This window comes from Talpa occidentalis, unplaced genomic scaffold (assembly GCF_014898055.3).
Source record: "Talpa occidentalis isolate TD23 unplaced genomic scaffold, MPIMG_talOcc4v2.1 talOcc4.3, whole genome shotgun sequence".
NCBI lineage: Eukaryota > Metazoa > Chordata > Mammalia > Eulipotyphla > Talpidae > Talpa > Talpa occidentalis.
Genome location: NW_023603184.1, coordinates 104,284,621 through 104,297,131, shown reverse-complemented (window position 1 = coordinate 104,297,131; position 12,511 = coordinate 104,284,621). Strand labels below are relative to the sequence as shown.

The 12,511-nt window shown below is 42.1% G+C and overlaps 1 protein-coding gene across 1 annotated transcript in view; it reads left to right on the top strand.

The window, feature by feature from the left end:
- Nucleotides 1-3,717: 3,717 nt before the first annotated feature.
- The window catches only part of OLA1 (Obg like ATPase 1), a 147,081-nt gene continuing 138,287 nt past the window's right edge, over nucleotides 3,718-12,511 (top strand). The window contains exons 1-2 of the mRNA XM_037523562.2: nucleotides 3,718-3,864; nucleotides 5,165-5,265. Of these exons, the coding sequence (XP_037379459.1) occupies nucleotides 5,165-5,265 (101 nt within the window). The 5' untranslated portion in view covers nucleotides 3,718-3,864. The remainder of the gene's footprint in view (nucleotides 3,865-5,164; nucleotides 5,266-12,511) is intronic.

Here is a 12,511-nt window from a genome sequence, read left to right as displayed (position 1 = left end):
CTGTTAGTGGGGAAGAGCTATTAGCTGCAATTGGCCCCTCCTGAAACTGTCTAGCTGGCAGAGATTCATGTGACCTGCCTTGTCAAGGCACTTTAGAGATGGTCAAAAGTTCAAGTGAGAAAGATGGAGCTGCAAATAGAGTAATAGGTAATTGACTGAAGGACTTGATAGTGTGAATTGAAGGAAATGGGTAGATCTGGGAGATACTGAGAATGAAGAAGTAGCTAGATTTGGCCAAAAGACAGTGATAAGCTGAAGAAGATTCTAGTACTCCACAACTGGGGAACATTTTCAATTAGTATTGGAGTGGCTGGTCGTTGGACAGAGTGGGCTTTCTAGGATTCTTGAGCCTTTTAAGTAATGGTTTCTCTGTTTCCACAAGCAGCAGTGTGAAAACTACAGAACTTCACTTCTAAAACAGTAGTAAACGACCTAAGAATTATTTCATTAGGGTTATTCATAAGCATTTATAAGTAAAAATTCTGGCTATTGCAGTTTTCCTGTTTCATAGTGAGTGTGCACCCAGGCACCTGTTTTATAAATGCATGTTTTTGTGTTTTTTTTTTTTGACAAGGGAGTTAGATTGAGAGAATATAGTGTATATTCATGAATGATATTAAGAAAAAAATTACATAATCAAAATCAAATTAAATAGCGTATATCATTTAGAATCTCCAAATTTACAGATAAAGTAAATATAAATTAGGTCACTGTCATAGCACCAAGGAAAATCTTAAGGCAATTTTATTATAAATAATGGCTCAGTTGATGCTTGCAAGGAGTCCCTATTAGAAAGAAGTTTGGCTGAAGGGGAGCAGTTAGACTGGGGTTTGAATTCTGGTTTCTGCCATTTACTAATAGTGTGACTTAAAGCAAATCACATAACTTTTCAGATATTGTTCCCTCATCTGTAAAACTGGGATAGCAACCAACTCATATCCTCTCGTCTATTAGCAATGCTTCCTTGAAAGAATTTTCTTGTATGTTAATTTTTCTTTTTTTTTTTTTTTTTTAAAGATTTATTTATTTATACAAGAACTGGGGTACAGGCCAGATGCACGGGAGGGTGAGAGGACTCACCAGAGACAGAGCAGGGAACAGAACAGGCAGACTGATGAAATACACTGCTGAGGGGAGCAGCAGGCAAGACAGGAGAAGTCTGCTGGGCCATGTGGGTTTCTCCCGGGCTGGCCAGGATGGACCCTGGCAGCAGAGGCTGCGGACAGCTTCACAGTGAGGTGCTCCATGACCTGCGCCATCAGGGAGGCCCTAGTATAATTTTTGGACTAACATGACATCCATTGCAACAAATCTTGAAGCAGACTGAAGGCAAAGACCTAAGTGAAATAATTCCTTTTACAGATGGAAGTCATGGTCTTGTCAGAAGTAGGTGAGATGGAATGAAGCTCTAATATTCTCTATTACCATATATATTTGCTGTATACTGTGGCTACATGCTTTACACACAGCTCATTTTATCCTCAACATAACCACTAAAGGTGGGTCTCAATAGTCTTATTTTATCCAGGAGAAAACTGAATCCCTGGGAAGTTACTATGTTCAGGTTCACCCAGCTAATAAACAGTAGAATCCAGATTGGAATCTACGTTTCCTAAATTCCAAAGGTTCTGGTTTTTTAATTTTTATTATTTTGTATCATTTTTACATCATTTTTCATTTTTGCACAATGTATGCATTTTCATTTTGGTTGTAGTCCCATACAATTCCCACTCGCCTTATTTTGACCCTAATCTCTGCTCCCTTCCCGCCCCCCTTCAGTGTGTTTCTGGTTAATAGTTGCTTGTTGGTTTTGATTTTTTCTTTATTATAATTAGTCTTTTTCCTGGTCTCTTATTTAGATTTTCTACATTCCTGCTATGAGTGAGACCATCCGGCATTTTTCTTTTTCTTTCTGGCTTATTTCGCTGAGCCTGATCCCTTCCAGCGCCATCCATGTTGCTGCAAATTGCATGTGTTTATCTTTTTTGATTGCTGAGTAATATTCCATTGTGTATATGTACCACATCTTTTTGATCCGGTCATCTATTTTTGGGCATTTGGATTGTTTCCAAAGCTTAGCTATTGTAATAGTGCTGCTATAAACATAGGGGTGCAGGTGTCCTTCTGAATTAATGATTCTGTGTCCCTTGGGTAAATACCTAGGAGTGGAATTACTGGATCATATGGAAGCTCTATTTTTAGTAGGTTTGTTATAGGACAGGGAGAGGGGCAGCCCAAGCCCCGCAAACCTGCCTATTCTAAATGGGTTCTGCCATCCGCCACATCAACACAAAACATATGAGACTTTAATGGGAAGGAACTTTAATTAGGAAACAATACAGGAAAGGCAAAGAATCTAGTTTCTAAATGAAGCACCCAAAGTTACCCATCCCCTCGTGGGTAAAAGTCCATCCATATGGGATCGGCCCAGAACAAGGCCCCAAAGCCTGCTAAAAGTCTAAAGCATCTTCCAGTGGGGACCCACAGAAAAGGGTCACAAACAACCGGACAAGTCCGGAAGGAAAAGAGCAAAATCAACATCAAGATAAAAGCTGCCATGGTCACCTCTCCACGGGTCTCACCCACATCTGTGTCACCCAGTCCACGACCAAAAGACAAGCGCAGTTTCTTCACGTGTCTCTAGGCTCCATGGCCTCCTCCAGGTCTCCTGGCTCCATCCTGCTTCCTTCCTCAGTCTCTTCTGCAGCTTCTTCTCTTCCTGCTCAGCTCCACCCTCCCTTGGGTGGGGCAGGGAACCTCCCCCTTTCCTGGGGACCACCCTGTTGCAGGTTGAGGAATCTCCACACAGCTCTCCATAGTGGTTGGACCATTTTGCACTCCCACCAGCAGTGCAAGAGAGTTCCCTTTTCTCCATATCCTCACCAACATTTGTTGTTGCTAGTTTTTTTAACTTTTGGTTTGCATTTCCCTGATTGCAAGTGATGCTGAACATTTTTTCATATGCCTGTTCGCCATTCACATTTCCTCTTTGGAGAAGTTCCTTTTTAGCTCTTCTGCCCAATTTTTGACTGGATTATTTACTTAGGTTCTGGTTCTTAACCGCCCAGAAGAAAAGGGTAGGGGCCAGGGGAACTGCTTTCATTATACGCATTCTGGGACTCAGAGGCAGGAAAACGCCCAGCGAAGAAGTAAAAACGATAAGGCGACGAAGGAATCCTAGGGTTATAAGGTTCCCTTAGCCCTTTTTTCCTTTAAGAAGTTTAACAGCTCCTCACTGGGCTGACTGAAGAAAGCTATGGGGAAAGGAAGGCGGGCTGGAGCTGGTGCCCACGAATCTTCGGTGGGCGGCGTCCGCGGTCCGCAGGCCTGGCCCGCCGTCGGCCAGCCAGCAGACGACCAGGCTGACAGCCAGGACGTGGGTGCTTCGAGATTCAGTGTGTGAAGACAGCAGCGGGCTGCAGGCCAGCAAGTGATGGTGCGCGGCTGACCTGCGGAGCGCTCACGGAGAGAAGCCGCGATCGGCCGCCCGGAACCCACGTGCTCAGCGACTAGAAGACGCAGGCCGGCGAGCGAGGGGGAGGGGACCCGGCTCCTGCCAGAGCGCCCGCCCCCCCGGCGCCGGCGCCGCGTGGCTCCGCCCACCCTGCTCCCGCCTCCTCCGGTCGGGCGGGCCAATGGGCGGGGCGAGAGGGCGCACGGGGCGGGGCGGGGCGCGCAGCCTGCGCGCAGGTGCAGCCCGGCGCCGGCCCGCCCGTTCCGCCGCCGCCGTAGTGCGTGCTGCTCGGTGGAGGGCCGGGCCTCCGCTCTCTCCTCCTTCTTCCCCGCCTCTGGTTGCCGGCCGGACCCGTCTGCTGCTGCTGCTGCTGCTGCTGGTACCGGGTGTCATTGCCCACCCCGAGCACGGTGAGGTCCTCAGGAGTCCCGCTCGCGCCCTCCCCGCCGTGTCTTCGGCTCCCCCGGCTCATTGGTCGGAGACCGCGGTCAGGCCAGGGCCGGCGGGCCGTGTGGGGCGAGGGCAGCGGTGTGGGGTGTGTGGATGAATGAGGTGCTCTCGAACTAGGCCGCGCGCCCCGGGAGCGGCCCACGCTGCACCCTGGCACGCCCTGGGGAGATCCTTCTCGTTGGGATCTGGACGGCCAGTGGCCCGCTCAGTGGGGGAAGATGTTGGGTGGGGGCCCGCTTTGGCTGGGCCACTGGCCACCCCTGGCTTGGAAGCCCAAGGACTTGGAGAGAGGCTCTGCTCACGCAGCTGTGTTACGGAGCCAGGCATTTGGCCAGGAACAGGTGAGCCCTGAGAAGGGAAATCCTGACCCCCAAGTGCCACGGAGTAGGGACTTGAATGAGTATCACTTCATGAGCTGTGCGTCCGCGTGTCCCCACGAGGTTCAGCGGGAGTAAGAAGCTAGCAAGAATTTTGATTCCTAGTTCCTAAACGTGAGGTTAGTAGTCCTCCCGAGCTCACTTTCCAGTAGCAAATTGGGATTAATTTTGCATGGAGGAACTTGGAATCAGATTGTCAGGGACAGAGAAAGTTTAGATTTGTAGATAAAAGGGTTAGTGGATTAATTTGTGATCAGAAATAACCAGGTGTAGATACGGGAGGTTGCTACATGAGGACCCAGCCACTTGCGTGTGTTCATTCATGGGGAAAATAGTGCTTGTGGGGCAAGTGGGAAAGAACAGATTCCAGAGAAGAGGAATGGTTTGGTAGGAGGTGACTTGGTTGCTGGTGGCTCTATATTCTTGATTCTTACCGTGTTCTCATTTGTATAACCATGTCAGGTTAAGAAGTAGTGTTTTGTGAGTAGTCTGAATAGATGATTAGCAACTAAATTTTAGGTTGATTTTTGATTCCTGGAACCACATATGATTGTTTTAATAACTATCAGAACTATTTACAGAACTTTTTTGTTTTTACTTTTTTTTTTGTTTTGGTGGGACCCTCGCTGGGGGCCTGGGATAGAACTGGCGCAGCAGAGGCTGCAGGCAGCCTCGCAACCCAGGGCTCAACCGCTGCGCCACCAGGGGAGGCCCTCTTGTTTTTACTTTTATAGTGGGTTTTTCTATATCAGTTTTGGGTTGATATATACAGAATGTTTTATTCTTAATCTATTCAGTTATATAATTTATGTGATGAAATGTATATTTGGCTGATGAGTATAGTAAAACATTTTGTTAATGTGTGTTTGTTTTGACATTTCAGATGCCCCCCAAAAAGGGAGGTGATGGAATTAAACCACCCCCCATCATTGGAAGATTTGGAACCTCGTTGAAAATTGGCATTGTTGGATTGCCAAATGTTGGGTAGGTGACTGTTGAGCTTTTGTACTTTTCTTCTTGTAAATATTTTGGTCTTGTAGGATGAGAATTTATAAAGTAATTTACATTTAAAATCAAGAAAAGAACCTAGGAAGTTGGAATGATAATGTGTTGCAAAAACTAGATTTTAATTTATTTTTGATTTTCCACACAGATACTGTGTTGAAACATGTTACCTATAGTGTTTGTTTTGCTAAACTAGAAAGAATCACAGAGTTAAAACATCAAGTTGCTTTAACAGCTATGTCTGCTTGAAACACTATTGGGAGACACAGTTTGAATTTAAGTGAAACTGGAATAGTTTAAAATTGATTTTGGTGATGGCTGGCTATATGTTCAATACCTACCTACATTGACTAACTGCAATATGATACTTTAGGAAATAGCTTTTAGAGCCCTTTTATAGATTTGGTAAAATTCTTTAGCGATTAGGAGTCAGATGGCTGAATTTTTACTGGAGAAGAAGTTGACAATTTTGAATTTAATGTTGGAAGTCGCCTGGTATAAAAAGAAGATTTATAAAGCTAAATCTCTAAGTTCTAAGAGCAAAAATTTGAGTTTTGTTATGTTTAAGATTAAAGTGAATCATTTATTTGCAAATAACACAGTGATCAGTGATTGTGTAGAGTTTATTATAAAATCTGTTTTTTTTTATTATTTTTCCTTCTATTTTAGTGCTTCTTATTAAGCTTACATTATAAAATGTCTCAAAAGTGGTTGTATGTACTAATTGGTAACAGCCAATATGGATTTATTAAGATGACCGTGAAGGTATTTTGGATAGGTGGTGGGTAGGACAACCATGGTCTTTCATGGGTTCCTTGGAGCCTCTGTCAGAATTTGCTTACTGGATGGAGCATGGTATGACTAAGTAAGGCAGTTCTTAAATTCTTGTAATGTGAAACATGAACAAGTGTGGCTGTCCTAATTTCAATCTTTCCTGAAGCTGGAGAGGTTTGCATTTTGAAGGGTTTCCTGCTGTGATATAGGCTGCTTGTAAAGTAAGACTAAATAGAGAGTGGAAATATAAGCAAAACAAATAATTAAGCAAAGTACTGTAGGGTGCTGTCAATAAACTTGAAAGCAAGATAAGATCATTATGTATGTTGTGAGCTTTATTGCACTAGTAAGCAAGACATAGTTTTTAGTTATTAACATGATTCTCTTATTTTAGAATCACTGCAGTCAATGCAGCTTGACTTTAAATGGGACTACTTTAAAAAGACCATATCGGGCCTCCCCAGTGGCGCAGTGGGTTGAGCGCAGCGCTGTGAAGCTGTCTGCAGCCTCTGCAGAGTGGGTTCGATTCCCGACCGGCCAGGGGGAAATCCAGATGGTGCGGCAGACCTCTCCTGCTGCTCCCCTCAGCAGTGTTTTCCATCCATCTGCCTGTTCTGCTCCCTGCTCTGTCTCTGGTGAATTCTCTCACCCTCCCGTGCCTCTGACTGTACCCCAGTTCTTGTATAAATAAATATTAAAAAAAATAAAAAGGACATATAATCTTTTAGCTATAAAGTACAATAAAATCAGTGTATATGAAAATGACCTAAAAACATTTTATTATCTAGTTTAAATGTACTATTTGGGTTTTTAAAATTTATTTTATTTATTTATGCACTACCAGGGAGGCTCCTGAATTTTGGCCATTCAGATAAGTGTGTAGTGATATCCCATTCTTGTTTTACTTTACATTTCTCTGATGACATGTTGTGAGGCATCTTCTCATATGCTTATTTATTATCTGTGTATCTTTGGTGAGGTGACTGTTTTAAGTTTTGGTTCTTTTTTTTTTTTTAAGATTTATTTTATTTATTTATGCATACAAGAGCTGGGGTGTAGGCCAGAGGCCTGGGGTTGGGGGCGATGGTGTGCGAAAGGATTCACCAGAGACAGAGTGGGGAGTAGAATAGGCAGATGTACTGAAATACACTGCTGAGGGGAGCAGCAGGTGAGACAGGGAGAGATTGCTGCACCATGTGGGTTAGCTGCCTGGCTGGGATTGAATTTGTGTTGCAGTGGCTGCGGATAGCTTCACAGTGCTGGTACTAACCCCTTGTGTCACCAGGGAGGCCCTTGGTCCATTTTTCAATCACATTTGTTTTCTTATGGTTGAGTTTTAAGAGTTTTGGCATACTTTGGATAACGGTTCTTTATCAACTATGTCTTCTGCAGATATTTTCTCCCAGTTTGTAGATTGTCTTCTCATTCTCTTAGTATTGTCTTTTGCAGAGCAGAAGTTTTTAATTTTAATGAAGTCCAACATACGTATTTCATTCAAGGACCATGTCTTTGTTGTTGTATCTAAAAAGTCATTATCATACCCAAGGTCATCTAGGTTTTCTCCTATCTTCCAGGAGTTTTGTACTTTGTGATTTACAGGTAGCTCTGTGATCCATTTGAGTTAATTTTTGTGATACGTATAAGGTTTATATCTAGAGTCTTTTTTTTTTTTTTTTTTTTTTGGCACCTTAATGTTCCAGCGCCATTTGTTAAAAAGATTGTCTTTGCTCCATTGCATTGCCTTTGCTTGGGAAACTGAATTTTGATATTCCATACTTCTTTACTGTGTCATGGGCCATCTCTTGTGGCTACACGTAATAGGATTAGGTTAAGTTGGGAGAGTCAGAAAACCCCAGATAACTTTGACTAACACATGTTTTTTTTGTTTTAATGTAATACTGAACTCTGCAGTCATGCATTGGCATATTATGAAGTCCTTAAGAACTGCAGCTCTTTTCACCTAACACTTTGGCAGTGCCAATGGTGTGGTCTTCATCATGGTCCAAGATGTAAATTCTAGGCAGCTGGTTATCTGAACAATCAAAGGGCCAAATGACTTGGCTGCTAGCCTCTCAGGGATTTTTTTCTATAAGCTGCTGCACCACACTTCTGTTAATATCCCTTTGTCCAGATTTAGTCACAAGAATTTATTTCAAGGAAGGCTAGGGCATATAATTTTATTTTTACAGCCACATTCAGTTAAAAATTCTGTTACTCCTAAGGAAGGAGAAAATGGAGGTTGGAGGACAGCTGTATACTCTGTTCCAACACTCAGAAGCTGCCCTGGGGGATGTTTGTTTTGCTTAGTTGATATTTCCAGTAATGTATTTTTGTTGTTCTCATATGTCTTTTCCCAATTTGCTAGTGTCACTTGGGATCCTGTTTGTGACTCCATTTAGCTGGTACCTAGTTTAAACTAGGAAATCCAAGATGGGGCTTTATCAGAGTTGGCTAGAAATCTGTCCTCCTTTACCTGGCCTCTTTCTTTCTAAATGGTCTCCATTCTCTTTGGAATGAAGCATGCTGGGTGGGTCACCAAGAGAGTAAGTTTGTGGCAGTGACAACCACACACTTCTCCTGATTCTTTTCGTTGAAGCAAATCAAGATATCAGCCCAAAGAGAAAGGACGGAAGGGAAGTAGACTGAACCTCTTTATGGGAAGAGTGGCAAAGAATGTGTAGCAATCCCTAATACATTGTTGTCAACAATTTTGCTGATAAAGTTTATGTGATGCCCATATGTTCCCTGGAGAAGTCTTCCTGGCCGATTCTTAGCCTCTTCTTAATTGAGAGACTCCCTTCTTGATTGCTTAAAGAAACCAGAGAAAGATCATTCTGTAGACTATGGAAACAGGTGATCAGAGCATTCTCTTCCTAAAGAGCTGACACATTTTTAACTTGAAAGTCAGAAATTCCAATGTCTTCTGAGTAGAATAATTAGCAAGATTTTTAAACAACATTTTTGAGTTTATATTGGGGGCTCAGTAGAGAGTTGGCTTATTTTTATGCATGTGCTTGCTTTTTGTGCTGACCAGATTTTTCCAATATTTCACTATTAAAAAGATTTCATGTATAGGGCCTCCCCTGGTGGCGCAGCAGTTGAGCGCTGGGCTGCAAGGCTGCCCGCAGTCTCTGCAGCGCCAGTTCATTCCCTGGCTTCCGGCGAGGGTTCCACAAAAAAAAAAAATAAATAAAAGATTTCACATATGTATTTTTATATGTAATAATTATTGTATATAAATAGTATATACAATTAACAGTAAACCATTATGCTTATTCTATCTCTGGGATAAATTATATTTCCCTTTATAGTTATACTTCTTTTTTTTTTTAAAGATTTATTTATTTATTGATTGATTGATTTATACATACAAGCACTGAGTACAGTCAGAAGCACGGGAGGGTGAGAGAATTCACCAGAGCCAGAGCAGGGAGCAGAGCAGGCAGAAGGACCCAAGTACACTGCTGAGGGGAGCAGCGGGCGGCAGGAGAGGTCTGCGCACCATGTGGGACCCTCCTCTGGTGGCGGGGGAGCAGCCGGGGGTTGAACCGGCGCTGCAGAGGCTGCGGGCAGCTTCGCAACCCAGCGCTCAACCGCTGCGCCGCCGGGGAGGCCTTATAGTTATACTTCTTAACATTACTATCTCCTGCTTATGACTGTTCATGGTTTCTTTTTTACATGTATGAATTACATGTATAAATTACATGTATATGTATGAATGAGTTTGAAATTAATGTGGAAGTAAAGGTATAGAATGATGCAAATTGTGTATTTTAAATTTTTTCCCCCTTAGGTTATTAAAGGCCTTTTCAAAACATTTGCTCTTCATAGAAGCTAAGCAATAGTGATGCCTTGTGATAGCAAAAGGCAATAGTGATCTGATTGCTAAAACTGATACTCATTTTTTAACCTTGACTTCTTAATGCTATTAGATACTTTTAATAATGCCTCCCTTTCTTTTTTTTTTTTTATTTTTTTTTTTTTTTTTTTTTATTTATTTATTTTTTTTTATAGAGGCATGTTTTTTTATTTATTTATTTATTATATTTGTTTGTTTGTTTTGTTTATACATGCACTGGGCACAGTCAGAAGCGCGGGAGGGCGAGAGAATTCACCAGAGCCAGAGCGGGGAGCAGAACAGGCAGAAGGACCGAAGCACACTGCTGAGGGGAGCAGCGGGTGGCAGGAGAGGTCTGCGCACCATGTGGGATCCTCCTCCGGGGCCGGGGAGCAGCCGGGGATCGAACCGGCGCCACAGAGGCTGTGGGCAGCTTCGCAACCCAGCGCTCAACCGCTGCGCCACCGGGGAGGCCCAATGCCTCCCTTTCTTACTGACTCTTCATTTACTTACTATTCCTTCAGTCTTTCAGGCTTGCTACACTTCTATGTTTGCTCCCTTATACTAGTTTTCTGTCCTTGCCTGTCTTGTCTTTAATGCTTTCTCCCAGTGCAGTCTCAACTCTTTCTTGATTTTAACCATTTATTGGCTCCTCTTTTCTCAGTTTATACACTGTACTCAGGTTGTACCTGAGTTCCAGATTCATATATCTAATTGAACCTAATATTTCCTGTTACTACTTTTCATCCAGATATTTAAGTTGGAGACTTGGACATTTACCTTTGCATCCTTTTCCCTCTTTCAGTTGTATTTTTTCCAAGAGGGCATAAGCTAAGACTAAATAGCCCACTGATCTCTTTTCTTCACATCATTTCTATTCATTTCTTACTGGAATTAGTTCAGAGGCTTCTTAATGGGATTTTCTATCAGGGCATTATCCTGTAGTGATTCTTTCTTTCCACCTTTTTGTCTCAGTTTTTTTTTTTCCTAATTTGTGCTATAAGTTAATATATAGTAATATATAGTATATATATATAAGTTAATATATAGTAAAATGTGTAAACTTTAAATGTATGTATTAAGATTTTTACATAGGCACACCACCCATATAACCAATGCCCGTATCAAGATCTAGAGCCATAGAAGACTCCCTTGTACTCTGTCCAGAGAGTGCTCTCCTTACTAGGATAACCACATTTCAGCTTCTGTCATCATAGATTAGTTTGTTAGATGCAGATGGAATCATACATTATTACTTTTTATGTCTTTTAAGTCAACATTATATCTGAGAGAATGTACAAATTACCCATTTTGCTGTTGATGGGCATTTGTTTCTTTTTTTCTTCTGTTATAAATAGAGCTGCTTTGAACATTCATATACCTGTCTTTTGGTGGGTAGACCTAAAAACTCATTTCCCTTGGGTGACTGGATACCCAGCCTCCACCTCTTGCCCATACTCCTAGAAGTTAAGTAGCTTTCGTAGATACATGAATCTTCAAAGTGGTTATTTTAATTTATAGTGCAAGCATTTGTAATAGAGTTTCAATTGCTCTACATCCTCATTAGCACTTGGTATTATCAGTTTTTCTATTTTGGCCATACTTATGTGTAGTGGTATCTTATCATTTTGTATGATTCTGAGAGCTAGTGACTTTGAGCACCTTTCCATATGTTTACTGGATCTCTTTTGTAAAGGGTCTTTTTTTTCTCTCTCATTAATGATGAGGTGTTTTTTATTCTGGATATGGATTCTTTTTTTTTTTTTAAAGATTTATTTATTTATACAAGAACTGGGGTACAGGCCAAATGTGCAGGAGGGTGAGAGGATTCATCAGAGGCAGAGCAGGGAGCAGAACAGGCAGACAGCAGAAATACACTGCTGAGGGGAGCAGCGGGCGCGACAGGAAAGGTCTCCCGTGCCATGTGGGACCCTAGCTGGCCGGTCGGGATCGAACCCCTGAGGCTGTGGACAGCTTCACAGTGAGGCGCTCAACCGCCTGTGCCACCAGGGAGGTCCGTGGATATGGATTCTTATGTATTAGACATGTATTAGAACTACCTCTTCCCAGTCTGCTTAATTTCACACTTAAGATAGTTTCACACTTGCAAAGCAAAATGAGAAAAATCTTGTTTAAGTTCTGCTACATTTCCCAAGTACTAACATCTTTCGTAAGTACAGTTAACAAAATCAGGAAATTAATACTGATTTATCAGTTGTCCCACTATTGTTCTTTTTGTGGTTCAGGTCTAATCCATGATTATATATTGCATTTAATTATTTTGGATCCTTAGTTTCCAAGGTTATATATAGAAGGAACAATTCACAGAAGGAGCAATGGAAATTCTAGAGTATAGAATTCTGTTGTAAAGGTGAACTCTCCCCCCCATTTATTTATATATTTGTTTATAACTTATTTCTATTAGGATTCTTTTTTTGTTGCTGGTCATAATTCTATTACTATTCTTACTTGTTTTGTTGCTCAAATTACCCATATATGGCCACCAGGAGCCTTCCTGTTTATCCATTTTTCTGATGTTTCTTTTTTTTTTTAAGATTTATTTATTTAGGGCCTCCCCTGGTAGCGCAGGTGGTTGAGCGCAGCGCTGTGAAA